The 22,119-nt window shown below is 43.9% G+C and overlaps 2 protein-coding genes across 2 annotated transcripts in view; one reads left to right on the top strand and one right to left on the bottom strand.

The window, feature by feature from the left end:
• Positions 1–1,060: 1,060 nt before the first annotated feature.
• Positions 1,061–2,986, bottom strand: UBIAD1 (UbiA prenyltransferase domain containing 1; the record flags this gene model as incomplete). Its single annotated transcript, XM_082009384.1, has 2 exons — positions 1,061–1,548; positions 2,464–2,986. The coding sequence occupies 2 exons, from the start codon at positions 2,984–2,986 to the stop codon at positions 1,061–1,063; spliced, it is 1,011 nt and encodes a 336-aa protein (XP_081865510.1).
• A 7,889-nt stretch (positions 2,987–10,875) lies between these two features.
• Positions 10,876–22,119, top strand: part of MTOR (mechanistic target of rapamycin kinase) — a gene marked incomplete at its 3' end in the record, with an annotated part of 62,221 nt that continues 50,977 nt past the window's right edge. The window contains exons 1-18 of the mRNA XM_082009229.1: positions 10,876–11,059; positions 11,248–11,376; positions 12,213–12,457; positions 12,635–12,850; positions 13,527–13,732; positions 14,271–14,393; positions 14,760–14,849; positions 14,944–15,036; positions 15,519–15,653; positions 15,847–15,976; positions 16,220–16,470; positions 17,337–17,378; positions 18,419–18,505; positions 19,104–19,271; positions 19,534–19,646; positions 20,067–20,229; positions 20,483–20,575; positions 21,302–21,448. Coding sequence (XP_081865355.1) covers positions 10,896–11,059; positions 11,248–11,376; positions 12,213–12,457; positions 12,635–12,850; positions 13,527–13,732; positions 14,271–14,393; positions 14,760–14,849; positions 14,944–15,036; positions 15,519–15,653; positions 15,847–15,976; positions 16,220–16,470; positions 17,337–17,378; positions 18,419–18,505; positions 19,104–19,271; positions 19,534–19,646; positions 20,067–20,229; positions 20,483–20,575; positions 21,302–21,448 — 2,595 coding nt within the window. The 5' untranslated portion in view covers positions 10,876–10,895. The remainder of the gene's footprint in view (positions 11,060–11,247; positions 11,377–12,212; positions 12,458–12,634; positions 12,851–13,526; positions 13,733–14,270; positions 14,394–14,759; positions 14,850–14,943; positions 15,037–15,518; positions 15,654–15,846; positions 15,977–16,219; positions 16,471–17,336; positions 17,379–18,418; positions 18,506–19,103; positions 19,272–19,533; positions 19,647–20,066; positions 20,230–20,482; positions 20,576–21,301; positions 21,449–22,119) is intronic.

The raw sequence follows: 22,119 nt of genomic DNA on the forward strand, positions 1-22,119 counted from the left end.
CCCTGTATCTTTTTCCTTTGCTCAACAGAGCTTCTTTTTGGGCTTCTTATTATATGACATTTGACTATAATACTCCAGGCCTCTAAATAAACAGAGAATGACAACTGAAAAAAAAAAATTTTTTAACTAGGAATTTGTTCTTCCACTCATGTATCCATTAATCCATATCTAGTCAAAGAAATCTGGCACTGTCTGCTGGCTCCTCCTTAACTCCAAGACTATCATTTCAGAGAGTAAATTCTAAACAAATGCAAAAGTGTTTTTCTATGCATTGAAGACTTTTCAGTTGCATGATTTTTATTTACAGCTTCAGCTTTCGTAGCAGAATATAAATTTACTGGTTTTGGCTTAAGGTTTGTGCAGTGGGCTATTCATGCTCCATTTTAGCACCAACATCCCACAGAGATACATAACTTTGAAATTTCTAACCTATAAGGACCAAACAGAAACACCAGTTAATGAATTAGTATCTAGCACATTTCAGGGGGCTTGGAAATACAAGCTCAAAATTCGTCTAGGAAAAAAAAACAACAAAAATTAAAACATACAACAGATGAAGATGAACTATGCTCACAAGGGAGTGAAGTAATAGCACCTACATCGTTGTGATGCTAACATTTGGCAGTGTTTTCTGTTTACCACACAGGAGCCACTGGATGCCTTGACCATGGTAAGAAAAGGAGTATAAGAGCAACCACTGTGTTTGTGAAGGGAACACAGAGTTTGTATTTGAGGCTCAATCTTACTTTCACTGAGTTGACAGACAAAGAATTCAGTGGCAGAAACATGAGGATCTTTAAACATTTCCTTGTCCTCGCGTCGCCCTGCTCCCCTGAAGCAAAGCTGCACAGTTCACCCCTTCCAAAGAACAGACAAATAACTTTTAAAAAGTCTGTTGTACAAGCTAACCAAGACCAGAAATTACAAAATTCACAGACAACCAACAGCTCAAGATGGTCTCTCCATTCTTCCCACTGTCCGTAATGGGTCAATCTACCCACATCATCCACAGTTAATCAGCATTAATACTGAATGGTGAGGCCTGATTCTACGGCTCTTGTTACAGTTTGGGCAGAGCACCAGCCGGTGCTAGCGTAATACCAAAAACATAGAAAAGCCCCAAGAGGAGATTGAGTTTGGCTGTCCGCTGAGGAATTTTGTTGAAGCTCTGACTCCGAAACTGCCTCTCCAGTGAAAATGCCATCGGGATGGTGAGTAGTGGCAACGCCATGCTGATGGTATAGCGTGTGGCCAGCACACAGAAAATCAGGTAGGGCAAGAAGAGCAGCACGGTGTAGAGAATATAGGAGAACGTAGGGCCGATGAGGATAGCCAAGGTGACAATACCCGCCTGCCGGTCAGACTCCATGTCTCGTGTGTTGTTGCTGTGCAGGATGGCCTCAGTACTGAGAGCCAGTGGGATAGCGTAGAGCAGTGGTGAGACAGACAGATAACCAACCTGCACAGCATGGGCAAACATGACAGCCAGGGGCCCAAAGGTGATCAGGATCACCACGTCTCCAAGTGCAACATATTTAAATCCAATTCCTGTGGCAAGACACAAGAATAAAATGAAGCATCATCAAACAACTCAAATGACAGAAGAGAATGGATAATACAACAGATCAGCCCTTCCCACAGAAGTATTGTGAACTGACCAACGCACGTGAAGCTATGGCTGAGAAGCATATTTTCTCTTTTTTCCAACGATAATAAAGGAAACGCAGCTTCTGAATTTCTCCAGTCAAATAATATAACAGAAACTAATGGCCAGGTTCTAATACCCATCTTCACATGTAGAAGTACCTATTCCTGCAGAAATCTATAGAAATAAGGTACTCTTCAGTGTGATCATGCATAATAGAACCTGATCCTAAACAAATATATAAAATGGTCAGAACAAAACACAAAACTGACAAGGTTCTTTCACGGAAACTAGCATAACTGTTTGAAAGTTTGACAGTTTGAAACCGAGTTTGTATCTACCCAACACAAGAAGCCAATAAGAATATCCTCCTCTTATTAAGAACAAACACAAACTGTTCTACATTCACAATGAAACTCCATCTAGAGAATAACAACAAAATATTCCAAAACCAAGTGACACATTCCACTAATGGAAACGAACACATGCACTGAGCTCTACTGCTGAGGGATGAGAGATACACATCATTAGAAGTTTCAGTAATAGTTCTGATGAGCATCTAAAGCCATATATGTAAATAACAATATCTCAACACCACGTCCTAACTGAAGAACTTAGTGTGCCTCTTCCCACATCTTCCCACAACAATCAATGGCAAAGAATGCAAGTTTATGTACCAGTACTTCAGGAAATACAACCAAATATTTTTGTGGCCGTTACCTACAGAGATCACTTGCATCTTCTAGAAACTCTCGACAAGTGAACTAATTCTGTCATGTTCACATTCAAATTCACAGCAAACGTGATACTGCGCTTACCTCCAGTATAAAGGAAAGAGCTGGAAAGTCCTCCAAAGTAAATCAGGGCCAGGTGCTCCAGCTTGAGCGTTGAGACAGTGTAGAGCCCAGCTGCACAGATACAGCCCAGCGTATAAAGGAAGACTCCAAACCGGACTACATCCTGAGGCTCCAGAATCTGGTCCACCAAAGTCCTGTCATCACTCTTCTTGTGATCGATGCCTTTGGAAAAGTCGTAGTAGGTATTCACCAAGTTGCCGGCTCCGTGCACGGCCAGGACGGTCACGGCGCTTCCCACCAACAGCCCTGGGTCTAGCGCTCCCTCGGCCCGGTATGCCAGAGCGCTGCCGAGGGCCACAGGGGTGAGGGAGGCACTGAAACTCCAAGGTCTGAGCGCCAGCACATAGGCCGCACACTTCTGCCTCCAGCTGCCGGCGGGGATTCTCTCAGAGCCCGCCAGCGCGGCGCCAGAGTCGTTCCTCTCGCTCCCCCGGGGGCTCTCGGCGCTAATGCTGATCTTCTGCACCAGGTCTCCCGGCCCCATGCTCTCCCCGCCGCCCCGTTTCACAGCAGCAGCACCTAGAAGGGGAAGGGCCGCGTTAGCCTGGCCGCCGCCACGGGGCCCAGCGGAGAGAGGGCGCGGCCGCCATGGCCGCGCCGGCAGCGCCTTGAGGAGAAGGCGCGCGCCGCCCTTACCCGCTTGACAGGCGCGCGCCCCAACCACCAGCGCCCCGCGCGCCTCAACCGCCAGCCTGCCGCGCGCCTCCGCCCAACGGCCGTTCCTGCCCTTCCCCACCGCCCCCGCGCCGCCACGGCCTCGCGCAGGGGGTTCCGCGGAGGGTCGCATACCAGAGCAGCAGCCGAGCGACCAGCCAGCACCTCCCGACGGCCGGTGTAAACATTAAATGGTCCACGTGGTCAGGCGCGGCTGCGAGGGGATCACTCTGAAGCATACGTCACCACTGCTATACATGCCATGACGGCGACGGAGCGCCTACAGCTGGGTGGCTCCCCGGGTGCCCTTGGTCCTGTCATGAGCAGCCGGACACGTTTCAGCGACGCACACCAGACGCGGCGCAGCACTGCAACTGCGCTACTCGCCCCCCAGTCCGCATGCGCATAAAGCGCACAGGCTTTACGGGAGGGCGGAAGCCAGCCGGCGTCGGAAAGGTGGGCCTAGAGCAGACTTTTCGCCAATCAAGCATACGCAGCTTTTTCATTCGTCAGCTTTACTGCCACTCGCTCTCGGCTGGCATGATGATTGGCCAGAAGGAGACGGTCTCGCCTTGCAGTTCCTTGGGAGAAGGGCCGGAGCTGCAAGCCCTCCTTCCCCTTTGCTCTTTTTCTACTGGTCAAAGACGGTGTCTATCAAACTTCTTCTGGGAGACTATTGGCCAGTAGCAGCTCGCCGGTCCGGCAGGCGCGGGGGAGGGGAGGGAGCGGGGCCCGGAGCAGGGGAGCCGGTCGGCGGTCGGGGCGGAGGCGGTGAGTGCGGCTCCGGAGCCTCCCCTCAGCATCGCCTTCCTCTCACCTCCCCTCCCGTCACCGTCCGGCCGTCACGGCCCTCCCCGAGCGCTGCCGCCTCAACGCCCGCTGGGCTGGCGCCCTCTGCCCTGTCAGCGCCGCTGGCGCTTCCCGCGGACGCCTTGGCCCCGCGCCGCAGCTCCTCGCTCGCACCAGCCTGCCCGAGCCCCCCGCCCCGGCGGCATTGCCGCTAGAGGCCCAGTGCCCGCCTTGCCCTGCCTCAGCCCGCCTCAGCTGTTCCTCACGCCTTCCTCGCTCCTGGCCTGTGGAGCGACGGGCGGCGGGAACCCCCGCGGGCTCGGGCCTGCGGCTCCTCTCCGGCGGCTGCCGTGTCCCTCCGCCAGTGCGGCTGTGAGGGAACCCTCGCGCAGGGAGACCGTGGCTGGCGGTGATGAGACCACAGGCAGCTCTCCTCTTTCGGGGGAGCTTCTCCTGGCTCCTAGCCGCGGGGAAGCCCCGAAGCCACCTCACGCCGTAGTCTGGGTGGATCCGTGTGACGGCGTGGGAGATATTTGGGGAAGAAGGAGCTGAAGTTTTGGTGCCTTGTGTCGCTGTGGGCCCTTCTGTCAAGTGCTCGGTTTGGGTTTATGTAATCTGAAAATCGGGGGGGAGGAGGGCTGTGTCAAGCCTCTCAAATATTTTCTGCATAAAGACAGTCTCACAAGAAAGTTTGGTTACATGTCATGATAGTAAGCATCCTGTTGCAATGATGGATGTTGCTATGGGTATAAGTAGACTTCCCATCTCTAAATATCTACTGGGGAATGTAACACTTGCCAGGCCCTGAGTGCTAGGTCTTCCTTGTGTTGGCATAACACTACAATTTCTGTGGAGAAGCTTGGATGAAAGTGCTCAAGGAGGAGTCTGATGTCATAATGACATAATCATGTGAATGATTGTGCCTACTTGTTATAGGGTAATTATAAACCCTAATCTGACCCTGCTATTTTTCAGCTATTGCATGATTTAGAATTAGCTCATCATGGAGTCGGGGCACCTGACCTGTTGGAGCATATTTTGTTATTTGAGGAACTAAACAGCAAATAGGCTGGGCGTCAAGATAGCATGTGGTGATACGGTTTTATCACAGAGTTGTGGCCTAAGGAATATAGTTGTTACTTGTAATTTTATGGCGCAGCACCCTTGTATGCAATAGGTTGTGTGTTTTGGAAACGGGCACCAGGGGCAGCATTAAGAAAGCAGCTTAGAGATTTAAATAACTGAAAGCAGTAAAAAAAAAAAAAAAAAAATGTGTTTCTGAAGAACTTACAGGTCTTGATGCCCCCGAGCCCCAGCATACCACCATCATGTCGGGCACTGTGTCCATTCTTCAACAATTTGCCAATGGCTTGAAGAGTCGCAGTGAAGAGACAAGGGCAAAAGCTGCCAAGGACTTGCAGCATTATGTCACCATGGAGCTCCGTGAAGTGAGTGCTGTGAATGAGATAATTTATCCTTGTTTATCATATGAGTGTGGGGCATGGGCTGGGTACTTTGGGGGTGGAGAATTTTGGAATATGGAAGGTGGTCTTAGAGAGGACATGGGGCATAGCAGGGAGCTTACCTTTGCCCCAGCATGTAGGAGATGTGAGTGAGCTGGTAACACAGGTGGGTGGTTGAGCACCAGAATAAATAAACTTGACGTGTCTAGGGTGCAAAGAGGAGATACTGTTTTGTGTTTGTGATGTATGGTTGATTTCATTTCTTTCTGTTTAAGTGACCTAAGAAGCATTGTCTTTATGGAAGTTTTGGGGGCAGGAAGAAAGGAAAGAATGCTAAAAGCTGATTTGAACTTTTTCCTTTTACAGATGAGTCAGGAAGAATCTACGAGGTTTTATGATCAGCTGAACCATCATATATTTGAGCTGGTCTCTAGCTCTGATGCAAATGAAAGGAAGGGTGGCATTCTGGCTATAGGTGAGTGAAAATGCTTAATGCCTCTGGTGAGTTTTCTCTTCATGCATCTATCTTCAGGGACAGATTTTCAAAAGTAATGAGCTTTTATAATTGGGGCCTTATGTCTGACTGCTCAGTATGCTGGGTGCGTGCTAGTTGCTGGGCTCTGAAAATCTGTCTGTAAGTGTCAGCATGGGAGCTGCTGAGTGCTGAGAGCGGCTGAAAACCTGGTGCTTAATGGGCCCTGAGCTCTTCTGGGAGTTGAGCATCAAATGTGAGTGCTGAACACATGAAAATTCTGTTCTTGAGCTCAGCTGAGAACAGTTTGTGCTGTCTGTTTATATGTATCAGGGTGGGCTGACTTTCTCAACTCTCTTCAGTCTGAGGAGATTGATTCCTGTTATTTAAATTTATCTGGCTCGATAACAGCAGCTTCCATCCCTGGGAGGGGCTCACATAGCTTCTGCTTTGATTCTGATCAGCTGCTCCATCAGTTGCTCTGGTTGTGCTTTTGCTGTGACATGGCAGAGCTGCCTCCATCTTGACTCTTAGGGAAATCAGCTTGCATAAATACTTTGCCTTCCAAGCAAGTAGCCTGTATTGCAGCAGTTACTTCTTTAATAACCAAATAGGAGGTGCTTATGGTTTAGGCTCACAGACATAATCGTCCAATCCCAACGTGTTTGAAGACAGTGGAAGTCCCTTAGCTAGGGAAATCTTTGTTGACGACATCTGATTTTAAGCTGACAGTATCACTTTAAAATTGTTTCTGTGAATTTAGTGCTGTTGAAAGGTGCCGGCTTGACAACCCTGGACACTGATGGCCTCTTTATCTACAGAGCAGGTACAACCCAGGCACTGGCAGCGAAAGCTTCTGCCACGCTGCTGCCTGCCAATGTGTTCCACCCTGGCCAGGAGAGACCATCTCTACGGCTGAGGGGGAGAGCAATTTCCTTGGTCCATTCAGTCTTTGACTTCTCTACTGAGGCGGACCAGCTGTAGTAGTTGCATGTGGATGGATGCCTTTCTATTGGGAATGGGTCTGTGATCCCAGGGTGGATTTTTTTTTTTCTTTTTAAACTAAAAATGGGGAAAATCTATGAAGCTACTGGATGCATTTTCCTGCCCACTTAACAAGTTCAGGTTCCAAAGAATGGTGTCCCTTTCCTATTGCTTGATTTTTACTTTTTTTTTTCTGTGGATTTTCAGTTTAGGAGGAGTTAATGGGAATCTTTAAGGAATGAATAGGGAATACTAACTCTCATCCAGGGATTACCTACTGTCTGTGTCACTGACTCTTAGGGAGAACCTACAGCAGTGCTTCCTTTCTCTACAGCAAGCCTTATCGGTGTTGAAGGAGGTAACGCCACCCGTATCGGCAGGTTTGCCAATTACCTGAGGAACCTCTTGCCATCCAATGACCCTGTTGTAATGGAGATGGCCTCCAAGGCTATTGGACGGCTTGCGATGGCTGGTGACACCTTCACAGCTGAGTATGTGGAGTTTGAGGTGAAACGAGCTCTGGAATGGCTGGGAGCCGACAGGAATGAAGGTCGAAGACATGCAGCTGTAAGTGATGGGTTTTTTTTGTGTTCACCTGTCTTGAAACAGGATGGTTAGGATTAGTTAACAGTGGTAAGAGATGTACACAGAAGGCTGTGGAAAAGCTCTAGTCAGGATCAGAATGGCTGGCAGTCCATGTCTGAGAATATGTAATGCTCTCGTAGCAGATATAGTGCTGCTTCATTGCTTTGACCTTAGCCCAGTGACTAAAGAAGATTGACACACCATTGTGCTAGGAACTGTAAAAGTATGGAGCTGGAAACAGCTCAGACTTACAGACATTGACAGTTTAAATAAATGATACTGCAGTCTAGAAATTATGAGGTTTGTCTATGGGTGCTCATCCTCACAGGTTGTTACCGTTTCGCTCCCCACCTCCAGGTTCTTGTCCTGCGTGAGCTGGCAATCAGCGTGCCTACCTTCTTCTTCCAACAAGTACAGCCGTTCTTTGACAATATATTTGTGGCTGTGTGGGATCCCAAACAGGCCATCCGAGAGGGAGCTGTTTCCGCCTTAAGAGCCTGCCTTATCCTCACCACTCAGCGGGAGCCAAAAGAGATGCAGAAGCCCCAGTGGTACAGAGTAAGAGAATAACTGTTTTGAAGCAGCTCCTCAGAATGCAATACAAATGATCAAGTGCCCATTTTTAGAAGAACTGTCTAAACTAAGAACCTGTGTCACATTTGTCAGTAGAAAACTTCCTCCCCTTGAAAGAGTTGAAAATATATAAAATGAGTAGTTCCTTTAGACCACTGTAAAAATAAGCAAGAGACTTAACTCTGTCACGAGTCCATTGCTCTATCTGCAGCTCTTTGTCAGCTGTTGAGCCTGACCTAGTTTTACAGCCATGCAATCATCTATCTATTGTCGTTTCTTACTAGCAGATAGTTTTATTCGATAGATAAAACATCAGTGAAAAAGGTAAGGATCTTTTGTCTGAACCTTAGCTTTGCTGCCATTGACACATGAATTCAAGCTTCATAATATCAAATAAGGCTTGGACAGTGCAGTCAAATGTTGTGAACTTGGATTCCTCATAGTCAAATGTGTGATGCAGATATTGATTAAGTTATACCATGGCATGGTTGGCTGGCTGGCTGATTAGTGCTGTTGAAAATGCTTTGCAGCGGAGTCCACAACTTCTGGGTGAATCTGAATTTTGTGGTGTTATACTCTGTTATTACTCAGTTGAGGTTTGTGGCTACTCCTGGAAAATTACAGGACATCAGTAACTCTTGTCTGGCAGTACTACTTTATTTCCACAGGCTTTGTTTCTTCATGATAACTGAGATTTTTTTTCTCTTTTCCTCCAAGCATACATATGAAGAGGCTGAGAAGGGCTTTGATGAGACTTTGGCCAAAGAGAAAGGAATGAACCGTGATGACCGAATCCATGGTGCCTTACTGATCCTCAACGAGCTAGTGAGAATCAGCAGTATGGAGGGAGAGGTGAGCAAATGAAGAAGGTGGGGATTATGGCATTTGGTTGCCAGATTAATTGACAATGTGTAGCAACTCAGCAATCTGTGGAAATACCCCATTGTGTTTGAAATGGGGTTGTTGGGCTGAAAAGTCATCCGAACATGGAGTCGGAGCATTGATTGTTACAAACTGAGGTGCATCAGAGAAATAGCAAAAATGACTGAAAGCACTATTAACTGGATTAATTACAATGCAAAAGTATTTTATATGGAATGAGGACTCTCTGTTGCATGTTAGACCCACATATTTTTGCTGGATTTTGCTTAATTGATGTTTTACAGCCATTTGGATATCAATTATACAGGGTGCTGCTTAGGAGATTTGGGTAGCACTGTGTTGGGAATCTCTTATTCAGCTACTTTTTGGTTTTGTTTGTTTTTTAAAAAAAAAAAAACGTGCTTTTCTACTTTGTCCAGCGCCTTAGGGAGGAGATGGAAGAGATCACTCAGCAGCAGCTTGTGCATGACAAGTACTGCAAAGACCTGATGGGCTTCAGTACCAAACCTCGCCATATCACTCCCTTCACTAGCTTCCAGTCTCTCCAGCCCTCTCAGTCAAATGCTTTGGCTGGTCTCCTGGGGTACAGTGCCCACCAAGGAATCATGGGTTTCGCAACTTCACCTGTCCCAGCAAAGTCTACATTGGTAGAAAGTCGATGCTGCAGGGATCTAATGGAAGAGAAGTTTGATCAAGTAAGTGTTCATTCTTCAGTTTGTCTGCCAACATTCACAACACTGGTTCTTGTAGAGCAATTATCCTCCATGTCCTTACTTAGCAGGCAATACTGCCTAGCATTGAATTGAGGCATCAAACCTCATTAATTACATGTATCCTAACTTTGTCACTATTAGAGCAAGTGATTTACTTTCTTTGGAAGGAGTCTTAATTACCTATCTTTCTGATGGACTCTGAAGCCAAATGTCAGTAGAATGCCTTAAAACACCCAGGTAATAAACATTTGTGCATTACTGCCAATGGCCATCCTTCAAAGCTCAATCTGTCTCCTTTCAGGTGTGCCAGTGGGTTCTCAAGTGCAGAACCAGCAAAAATTCTTTGATCCAGATGACAGTTCTCAATCTGCTACCACGGCTGGCGGCTTTCCGTCCTTCAGCATTCACAGGTAACAAGATGGTTGGTTGGATGTTAGAAATGTTGCTGAAATTGGGCTGGAAGTTATCCAGCACTCTTTGGGCCAGATGAGCTTGTGCAGGCAATGCAGCAGTACAAACGTGGTGCTTGTAAGATGAGCAAATTCCTCTGTGGGAAGACAGTCTTTTTTTTCTGGCTAAGTATGACTTGATATCTGATGTCAAAGTGTCACACTGATGAGGAAAATTGATTAAAAACTGTTGTCTGGATTCTGTGATCAATACCATAAGAGATAGACCTTCCTTTTTGTGTGGGTTTTTTTTTTCTCAGTGTGTCAGTCTGAGGGTTGAACTCTGCTTTCTTGCTCCACTCAATGTATCCCAAATATCAGCAGAGTTGTCTTCCTTTTTCTCTGTTGCATCTGCTGGGAAATATCAAGTAAAAATGGGAACTACCTGCTGGCTTTTAAAGCAGTTCAGTTGATTTTCCAAGCAAGCTTAGGAGTGTATCAGAGTTGGAGGCAAGTCACCAACCTATTCTAAGTGGGTTGGAACAAGCATTGTGGTGCTATTCCACATTTCCGATCAATCACTATAAAAACAAGATGCTTGGATCTTACTTGTGTATAGAACCTGTTGCAATATTTCTCATAGCCGTCTTATTTTGGTGATTATTTTTTTTTTTAAAAGAAAGCATTCTGCGTTTTGAAAATTTTATTATATGGTGACATGTGTTTGCCACTACTTATGTCAGCAAATTTTACATGGCTATGTCTGTTCCCTAGCTTTACACCTGTAAAGGTTTAGTTGCAAATGTGATGCAACTGTATGAACCTAAATGAGTTCCAATATCTGTATTGTTCTCTCTTGTGGCCAGCTGATCAGTATCTTCCAGACACCATGAATCATGTTCTTAGCTGTGTGAAGAAGGAGAAGGAGCGAACAGCAGCCTTCCAGGCCTTGGGTTTGCTTTCTGTAGCTGTGAGGTCTGAGTTTCAAGCTTACCTGCCAAAAGTCCTTGAAATCATAAAAGCAGCTCTTCCTCCAAAGGATTTTGCCCACAAGTAAGTATGTGAAGGTTAGAAGAAGAAATTGAACTCCCTGTTCTTTGTATATTTTTTTTATGTGGGGTCAAATTATTGTATTAAAATCAAAGATATTTCTGTAAAACTGATAACACAAGAAGTGGGATGAAGAAAGATGTTTGAAAAATAGCGACTTCTCAATTAACTTTTATGTGGTCCCTTTCCAGGAGGCAGAAGTCTGTGCAGGTTGATGCCACAGTCTTCACCTGCATTAGTATGCTGGCACGAGCCATGGGACCCAGTATCCAGCAGGACATCAAAGAGCTTTTGGAACCTATGCTGGCTGTGGGCCTGAGGTAAGTACAAGGCACACAGGAGCACATTTTTCTATTAGCCACTGGATGGCATTGTTGACCATACAGAATGAGACCTCAAAAAAGTCTTCAGATTGAGAAGGAAGACTATTCCTTTTAAATGATCTTTCAGAAGACCAGTGTAGTGCTTTCAGAAGAATAATATGTTTTAAGTGTTTAATGTGTCTGAGTTACTTAAGAGCATTGGTCTCTATGTAAAGAAATCTTTTTGTAGAACAATTAGTGAATTCAAAAGCAATCTCCTTTACTTTCCACTATTCAAACACATTTGGCAACAGCCTGCAAAAATTTAGAAAGCCTCTGAAGGCCAGCAGATGTCTGCCATATCAAATTGGCAGGCAAGGAGAATTGATGTGCTGAATATTTGCTCCTAGCTTCTTTCACTTTTTGGAGCTGACAGTTCCAATAAGAAATTTCCTAGCTCATGAAGCTGTTACTTGGGAGGGTACGGAAAAAGTATCCAGGTAGCACAGAGTTGTTTTGATTAGATTAATGTTGCCATCTGCAAGTGAATTTAGTTGCCTTTGTGTCTAAAAACCACAAGTATAAGGAATCTCTTAGGCTCGTAACGGTGTTCTAGCAATATTGCCTAATGTAGCAATGTGTGCTGCAGTGGGCACTTTGCTCACCAAGTTCATACAAAGTCATCTCATGTGCCAGAGTTCATACAAGGACCCCTGTGCTCTGCGGCAGGCGTTGCTCGGATGTGTGAATGCCCGTAATTATCTTCTGATGGGCAAAGGCACAAACAAAAAGCTGAATTATGTACACCATATTGTTTTTGTTCTAATGACTATCTGCCTGCTTCTTGCCCTCAGCCCTGCTCTAACAGCTGTGCTGTACGACTTGAGTCGTCAGATCCCCCAGCTAAAGAAGGATATCCAGGACGGGCTGCTGAAAATGCTTTCCCTTGTTCTAATGCACAAGCCTCTGCGACATCCAGGCATGCCAAAAGGCCTTGCCCACCAGCTTGCCTCCCCTAGCCTCACGAACATCCCAGAGGCCAGTGATGTGGGTAGCATCACCCTTGCCCTTCGTACACTTGGTAGCTTTGAGTTTGAAGGTAAGATGAAATAAGGAAGCAGGGGGCCAAAGGGTATGGGTTATAAACGCTAGTGCATTGGAGTAGACTACAAGTGGCAGGAAGCTTCTGAGAGCACTTTGTTTAAATTGCTATTCCTTTGTAAGACCAGTAATTAGGGTGTAAACCTGTGGTAAGCTCTCCATCTCTTCTTTCTAGGCCACTCTCTGACTCAGTTTGTTCGTCACTGTGCAGACCACTTTCTGAACAGCGAACACAAGGAGATCCGGATGGAAGCAGCCCGCACTTGCTCTCGCTTGCTCACACCTTCCATCCACTTGATCAGTGGTCATGCCCATGTGGTCAGTCAGACAGCAGTGCAGGTTGTGGCTGATGTTCTCAGCAAACTGCTTGTGGTTGGAATAACTGACCCAGGTTAGTGTGGGGTTCAGAGAAAAGGGTTGTCCTGCCACATGTTAATTTTAGCACATGAGCAGGTGACGATATTAAGGTTGTGGTAGAATTTGAACATACTTGCCAGTATTTATAAAGACAGACACCTTAAGTTATAAGGTGTCTGTCTTCATAAATTAAAAAGGTCTCCCAATTTCTCTTTCCAGATCCTGATTTTTGAGGTATTAATAGAACAGTAGTGCAAAATGCTCAAACTGTGCCCTTGGTAATCCTTTGAACTAGCCCTGAGACTTGTTTTGCTGTGTCGTGGCCTTCAACTTTGTAATTTGGGAAGGGATCGGTCCCTTCTGTTGAATCTTCCTACTTGATTTTTTTTTTTTTTTATCCTTTCAGTTGCAGTATGGTAACCTGAGATGAGTTCATTTTCTGCACACTGCCTCCAAATGTGCCACTTGTTAGTGGAAGAGGTTGGCATTGTACTGATCTGGGTATTGGGGCAGTACTGAGCAGCACTGAATCTCTTGAGCTGGCCTACCCTGTTTCTCACGTGTAAAACACTGATGTAGCGTCTCATGCTGGGGAAGCTCTCAGCATTTCCCTGAGGTTGTGAAGAATTTTTGAGGCCAGTTTGTGAATAAGGGCAATAATAAGAACAGGAGTTTACTGCATTTAAAGAGAAACAAATGTGTTCTTGCAGACCCTGATATACGTTTCTGTGTGTTGGCCTCTCTGGATGAGCGATTTGATGCTCACCTTGCCCAGGCGGAAAATTTGCAAGCTCTTTTTGTGGCCCTGAATGATCAAGTATTTGAAATCCGAGAGCTGGCCATCTGTACTGTGGGTCGCCTGAGCAGCATGAACCCTGCTTTTGTCATGCCTTTCCTGCGCAAGATGTTAATCCAGGTAATGAAGAGTGATGCCTGCAGTGAAAATAGAGCACTTAGTATTGAGACTAAGATGGTGTTAAAAAATTAGACTATCTAGCTGTAGTGAATGTGTGGGACAATGGGGGAATATCTCCCTTTTGGAAAATATTTATCACCCAGCTTAGCAGGTTTCAGGAAGTCTTTTTAGTGGTAGATATTTGGACTGAAGCTCTAAGGATATACTAGAAAGCAAAGGATAGCAGTCATGATTTCACCCCGCATTCATCATGCTGGAGTGCTTTCCATCTGTATTGAGGAAGAATGTTCTGTGCTGCTTTTAGGTGAATGGATGGCGCCACTTTGTAAATGTGTATGGTTTTGGAGCCGTCTATTCAGCTTGATGCTAATTAACTTTTAGCTTCATTTAGACGTAAATGACTGGATGGAGTAAATGTAGAAGACCCTTTACAAGTGCTGAGATTGCCTTTTATTTCTGTTGTCGTTGGACAGGAGAGGAGAAAATGCAAAGAATTTTTACCTACCCTGTTCTCATGCTTCCGTTGTCTTTTCTGCAGATTCTAACAGAGCTGGAACACAGTGGTGTTGGCAGAATTAAAGAGCAAAGTGCCAGGATGTTGGGTCACCTGGTTTCTAATGCTCCACGCCTCATTCGTCCATATATGGAGCCTATTCTTAAGGTAGGGTCTCTGTACATTTCCTGGTGACTTTGGAGTGAGATGATATAGCAAGTGGATATATGACCATCAGGAGCTGCAGTTCTGCTTCATCATACCAGGAAAAAATCAGACTATTGTGGACGTTACCCACAATAATGCATGTATGCGGCAGCATAGCCTAACTTGATTCTAGATTTGCACAAAGTTTGTGAAACGAAAGTTTCATATACTCTTACTATTTACATCATGAAATGCTCACCATGATGTAAGTTGGTCCCTATGGAGTCTATTTCAGGCGCAAACAAAAGGAAAGATCGTTTTGAGTATTGTATGTACAGCAAGGAGTCTTCTAAACATATTCTAGTTTGGTCCTCTGTCACCTACCAGGCACTGATTGTGAAACTGAAAGATCCTGATCCAGATCCAAATCCAGGGGTGATTAACAACGTCCTAGCTACCATAGGGGAGCTTGCACAGGTAGGGATACTGCAGGTACCTCTTTGCCATGCTTGTCAGTTGTTAAGCTTTTGGCAATGTTAGATGAAGAACTTTGATTTTTGTCTTTCAATAGGTCAGTGGGCTTGAAATGAGGAAGTGGGTGGATGAGCTCTTCATTATAATTATGGACATGCTACAGGACTCCTCCCTGCTGGCTAAAAGACAAGTAAGTGTTTAACATCTGCACTAAGCTTGCCATCTGCTGTAACGAAATATCCACGTGTTGCATCGTAGCTGCTAAAATGAACCTTTAAATCACTCTGTCTTGTGGAGTGTATGGTCACACTCGTGGCACATAGGTCAGGGATTGTGGTGCCTGTCTGTTGTGACGTAGTACAGAGTTCTTAAAGGAAAAAAGGAAGAAGAAGAATTAAAAAGGAAACCATTTTTATTGGAAGGCTTGGACTCACCAAATTGAATGCCTGTTTGAATTGTATCTCTGAGTCTAACAAATTGTTGATTATCACTTTCTATACTATTGCTTTTTTAAAAATGCTTTTTATAGAGGCTTTCAAATCGTGGACTGTCATTTGCAGTGTGGTGCTAAAATGCTCAAAGGAACTTTACAGAAGTTGAATGACTGATGGATCAGGAGACATAATAAATTCCCCAGTCAAAACTAATCTTCTCTGGGATTGATCTTTCCAGGTGGCTCTTTGGACACTGGGACAGCTTGTGGCCAGCACTGGTTATGTGGTGGAACCATACAGGAAGTACCCAACTTTGCTGGAGGTGCTTCTGAACTTCCTGAAGACTGAGCAGAACCAGGGCACCCGTAGAGAGGTATCAACATGAAGCTATCACAGAATGATTTCTAAAAATTTTTGGAGGAGAGACAGCTGTCAAATAAATGTGTCTGCATAGATTCGGGGTTCTCTTTTTAACCAGGACCTTTCCAAACATGTGGGTTCACGTGTTGGCTTTTGCCTTGGTGATGAAATTATGGTGAATCTTCTTTTTGTTTCTGTCTTATCAGGCTATTCGTGTGCTAGGGTTGCTGGGTGCTTTGGACCCTTACAAACACAAAGTGAACATTGGCATGATTGATCAGTCACGAGATGCTTCAGCCGTCAGCCTCTCAGAGTCCAAATCCAGCCAGGATTCTTGTAAGCATCTGAATTTATTTGAAGTGAATAGCTTTATGATCTACAAACAGGTCTTGATTTTTCTTGTTGTTGTTGTTTGCTCGTTTTTTGTTGTTTCATTTTGTTGTTACCAGTTTGTCTCCTCTTTTTCATATTGTTAGTGTACATGTTTTCACCTAATACTCAGGTGCTCCTGAACTGGTATTCAAGACCATTTAACATGTAGCTTGTGACACTAGTCTCTTTTTTTTTTTTTTCTCCTAGCGGACTACAGTACCAGTGAGATGTTGGTGAACATGGGAAACCTCCCTCTGGATGAGTTCTATCCAGCTGTCTCTATGGTGGCACTGATGAGAATTTTCCGAGACCAATCCTTGTCCCAACACCACACTATGGTAGTTCAGGCCATCACCTTTATTTTCAAATCTCTTGGGCTGAAGTGTGTGCAGTTCCTGCCCCAGGTCATGCCAACATTCCTTAATGTAATACGGGTTTGTGATGGTGCCATCCGAGAGGTGAGTGTACTAGGGACCACTCCTTCTTCCTTCCTGTTCCACTGCCCTAAAATAAGAATCAATTTTTTTAAAGGAGAATGCGACTGGCTTTGGGCATTGCTGTGCTATGTGTTGCTGCCAAGCATGCTGCAGAAGCAAGGTTCAGCTCTGCTTTTTCTCTCCTGTGAGCATTTGGTAGAATATCCAGTGGAAACAATTTTTTGCTTCTCATTGAAACAGCTGCTTCTGAGCATAATCCTTAGAAGGCCAATATTTGATTCTATGTTTTTATCAAGCTGGTCTTGTTCAGCAAAACAGCCTGTGCAGCTTCCAGAGCTTTCAGTGATCTCTGCATTAATGTACTGTTGCAAACAGTGTCATTAAATAGAGGTGGATTCTTTAAATTTCTGATGCAATCATGTACTTTGGCTCATCTGTGAGAAGGAAAATTCAATTTGCTACAGTCTGCTAACATTCAGAACAGTGTGGGTGGTGATTCCATAGCAGTGCTTTCTCTTCCTTCCTACTTAAGTTACAGTTTTAGAAGGAAATGAGAATTGTGTGAAGGTAATAATGGGATTAAGGTTCACCTAACCAGAGATGGCTGCTGTTTGCCAAGCTTTTTCCTCGGGCAGCTGAAAATAATCTCTGGGATGGGAAGGGCAGTTTGTACTAGTTATTGGTACTGTGTTTTATAGGTGGGATGGGTGTTCCCTTAGCAGAATCCCAACCCTGCTATAGAACCACTGTTTTCTCCCAGACTGAACTACTACTCAGATTGGAAGGAAAACATCTCACACGCCTGGGTTGGCCGAACTCCTAGACCTGACTGATCTAACTTGCTTGAAAGCTATGCAGTTGTGCACACTCTGTTTAAAAATTTTCAGGTAAAAGAAGATGGTGAAAGTGTACTGGGGAGAAGAGCTGAGGTGGGTACGCGTGACACCTAAAGCCTAAAGGAGGCAGGTCCTTGTCCTATACAAGCATCCTCTCACAACATCAAAAAAAGGCACAGTGCAGGAGCTCAGGGTTCATTTTTGGTAAATGTAGGTGTACTGCTCTCCCTAAAGAAGCTGATGTTATTTCTTGCTTAGTTTTCCCAGAAAACTGTTGTTTCATTTTCTGAGCTCCACTTTGTATTTTGTCACTATAGTCTTCAAATACTGTGTGAAGAAATGAAATTTAATATATGATAACTTACATTTTCCTAGAAGAAAAAAGACTATGTACATTTATTTTGTGGACAAAGTGATTTAACCCACATTATTTCATACGAATCTCAAAAGTAAATTTATTGTCATGAGTGAGTGCATGAGATAGCATTGGGGCAAAAGGAATTGCAAAACTGTCATAGCATATCAGAATAAAATTTTCTCAGTCAAAATTCTTCTATGGTACAATCAACCATCTTTCAAAAAAAAATGTGATATTTCCAGCCAGGACCAAACTCTATTCCCCAGTAAGTTTTCACCAATGTATCTTGGTGGGGATGGGAAAGAGTGCAGAAAGAATATCTTAAAATGTGTGCCAGTTTGGCTTACAGGCAGGGGGAAAAGATTAGGGGCTAAATTTTTGGAAGCATCCTTCAAACCTAAATTACAAAGCTATGTAGTTGAGGCATTTGTGCTTGCAAGTCTGTTCTGATGCTTCATAAATTTGCTGACACATTATAAATGCCTGTTTGTATGCTTGACTGTCTAAGGCTTTGAGATCAAAATTTTTGATGCAAGTTGGGGAAGGAGGGAAGAAAACTCAACTAAAAAACCCAAAACCACCCCCCACACCCAAAAACCTAAACCAGTGAGCCGAAGCTGCCAAGAATTTAGCCCCAAATTTTGAGCGTATAGGAGCTATGCATGCTATTTGTTTGGTAAATGAGCTTGCATTTGGCCTGTGAAATGCCATTTACCCAGCATTGCTTTGATGTTTGACTAAGCTACACTGATCGCTACACATTTCTTCCTTTCAGTTCCTATTCCAGCAGCTAGGAATGTTGGTGTCCTTTGTGAGAAGTCATATTCGGCCCTATATGGATGAAATTGTCACCCTGATGAGGGTGAGTACAATTTTTAAGCCAGCATTTTACTGTCAGAAAAGGTGGATAGTGTTTCTGTCATTATCAAATGTATCAACTACTTCATAAATTCATATGAAGTGCAGAATTCCGTGTATTTGAAATAATACTTGTATTTTGAAATAACATGTGTTTGAAACGATAATATATGTTATTACTAGTAACTGCAATAAGAGCAGCTCTTAGATTCTGCTAGTGCCTTCGTTGTTTTGAATGCTTGGATTTTGTACACTTACTACTTTCATAAACATAGTTTTAGCAAGAGGTGTTTGGCACTTATAAATATGTGGCATTTCACTTCATTTTCACTTACTGTTTTTGCAAACATTTAGAAGGATTAGGAAAAATCAATTGTCTAGAGGGGTTTTTTTTAACAACTATAAATATACTGAAGGCATAGAGTATTTTAAAAACAGACCAAAATTGCCAGTTTATATTGGTTTATAAGGAAAGGATAGTCCCTCCCTGCAATCTTGAATTTATCTAGTGACGGTCTCCTACAGTTTGCTTTTCTTGTAATAGGCACAGCTCAGTTAAAGAACTGTTTAATTTTTTCCTTTTTTTTTTTTTCCTTCTGTAGGACTTCTGGGTCATGAACAACTCCATACAGAGCACAATTATCTTACTTATCGAGCAAATTGTGGTAGCTCTAGGAGGCGAATTCAAACTTTATCTGCCTCAGCTCATTCCTCACATGTTACGGGTCTTCATGCATGACAATAGTCAGAGTCGCATTGTCTCTGTCAAGGTGAGTGGGAAGCTGCAGCAGCTGGGTTGATCTGGATGTTGCCGAGGCAGGTGTGGGCCCAATGTACCATGCTCCAGCTGGGCTTCTTGCTTGTGTGTCGCAAGCAAGCGGGATAGGCACAGCTTAGCAGTGGCTTGGTACGAAATGAGGCAGAGAGTACTTTGTTTAAAGTGCAGGGTTGAACCAACTTTTCACTGGGTACGGACATTTAAAATGCATCTCTCATGACTTTGAGTCACATTGGGTCATTTTTTCTCTCCAGCTATTGAATGCGATCCAGCTCTTTGGAGCTAACCTGGATGACTACCTTCATTTGTTACTACCTCCCATTGTAAAGCTATTTGATGCCCCAGATGTCCCAGTGGTGGCTCGCAAGTAAGTGCTGGTGGCTTTGCAGTCTCTTCCCCGCCCCCCCCCCCCCCGTGGTATCCAAGTTCTGCAATGGCTGCCCTAGCCATCCATGTGTAGAATGAAATACCACTTAGTTCCTTCCATGGGTTTTCTCTGAGTTAAATCATTATGGAAGGTCATTTCTGATTGGACATCACAGCACTATTACTAGCTTTTCTTGGGTATAGACTACGACTTTCTGGTTCTCGCCTGCCAGTATTTTAGTCACTGCAACTTGCAAGCTGTCCTGCAAGTACTAGCTGTATTAACAGAGTTCTGGTGACCTGTTCTTCCTATTACTATTGATGCCTAGGAGGACTGAATCACTTATGTATTTTTACATCTCGTTTCTCCTGTCTTATACCATGAGAGGTAAGTCCTTCCTTCTTTCTGCTCTGACTTTAGAGCTGCTCTAGAAACAGTGGACCGCTTGACGGAGTCCCTGGATTTCACTGATTATGCTTCACGGATTATTCATCCCATTGTGCGAACACTAGATCAGAGCCCTGAGCTACGAACAACTGCAATGGACACCCTCTCCTCTCTGGTGTTCCAGCTGGGAAAGAAGGTAATCTTCTTAAGATTGAAAGCATAGAAGGAGGGACTGTCCCAAAGATCAAGGCCTTAAAGTTGAATATTTGTAATGTACTCATTCTGGATTTTAAAGAAAACAGACTTTTCTCTTAGTTGCCTCTGGAATTGGGATTTGCTGAAATCAAACTTTCAGAATTGGTTTCTTATAAGATAAATGAAACAAAGGTGGAATTTTATTGCTTTTGGTGACACCGAGTAACTAGCTTTTGATGCATTCCCCTGTACAGTACCAGATTTTTATCCCAATGGTGAACAAAGTTCTGGTGCGACACAGAATTAACCATCAACGCTATGATGTTCTTATCTGCAGAATCGTAAAGGTGAGTTGACAAGTACATAGCTGTTTGCATAAGGGCACTTTGGGAATTTTTTTTTTTGTTGTTGAAACAGATGTAGCTGGAAACTTCGCTTTGAGTTACTCATAAAACGAGGAATGGTTGTTGCTGTATTTGTGTGTTAAGTACAGCTTTTTAAGGAGACTTTGAGATTGCATTGGGAAAATTATTGTCAACTGGTATTAATTATTTCCTAAAGGAAAATCACTGCAAGTTCTAGGTAGGATTTTAGACTTGTAGCCGGTGTCGTTACTTTTTTTTCTCAGTAGTTCTTAAATATGGATTCACCCTATTTTTTCCACAGTGTCAGGACTTAAGGAGACCTTGTTATCTCGGTATTTTCCATACTATGTCCCATGCTTCAAAAACTCAGTAACTGCTTTGCAATGTGATTAGTGTGAAACAAGTTGCACAATGCTGTTCTAAGGTTATTAGTGAGTCAAACAAGAAAGAGTGCTTGTTTTAAGGTGTATTATTTTGGCTTTTAATACTAGGAGCTAAGATTTCTTACCAGTTACCTTGAATAGAAAATGGGTATCATTCGAGTTCTCTGGTTTATAAGGTGTAATCATTATAATGAAACATGGCTGTTTGCTTCACAAATTTTGCTGTGAGATTGGATAGTGCTCTGACTTCATCATCCATCTGGCTTGTAGAAAATTGCTTTTGTATGCATGGGTTGCAGTCTTCATTGCAAGTCATTTATTGTAGGGCTATACTCTTGCTGATGAAGAGGAGGATCCCCTGATTTATCAGCACCGAATGTTGAGAAGCAACCAGGGAGAAACTTTGGCCAGTGGTCCTGTGGAAACAGGTCCCATGAAGAAATTACATGTTAGCACCATCAACCTGCAGAAGGTAAGACTGGAGCGCTGCACAGCGTGAGTTTGGTACTGAAGAGAGGAGCTGTTGTGTCACACCTAAGGAGTTTGTCCAGTGCATCTAAACCACGTTTATTTACACCTCTTTTATGTTGCCAGCTCTGTACAAAACTGAGGTCAAAGCAGCGTCTAAGACTCTGTTTAAAATTAGAACTTTAAAGATAAGAGCAGCTGAATTGTCAGACTATTAATGGCCATGAAGTAATCTTGACACTGTCTTGTTATGTGAAGTATGAACAAGACTTCCTAGATCACAAGGAATCATCTGTAGCTTCTAGAGACATATGTTTCAGAGCCTCTGCCTTTTTTTGTCAGCTGCTTCTCTTATCTTAGTGCTATATTCTCTTGAAGCCAGTATAGAACTTAATAGCCAAGCACTGGCTAATTTGAACAGTAAATGCATATAGCACTCAGTTCAGTAGTGGGATGGATTGGTTTGAAAGTGCTAAACTTAGTTAATGCATTTAGAATTACATTTTTATTTTTAAGCTGATGTTTCAACAGTGGCTTGATGTGTTTTTGTAGGGAAAGAATTACTCATGTTAAATACTTGGCATATCATGACAGGAATACATTTAGGGAAGACTCATTCTTAGAAATGAGACTGAAGTACTGCAAATTATCTGGTAAGGATAACGGATTTCAGGG

Source organism: Phaethon aethereus (assembly GCF_964289735.1).
Source record: "Phaethon aethereus genome assembly, chromosome: 21".
NCBI classification, from domain to species: Eukaryota; Metazoa; Chordata; class Aves; order Phaethontiformes; family Phaethontidae; genus Phaethon; species Phaethon aethereus.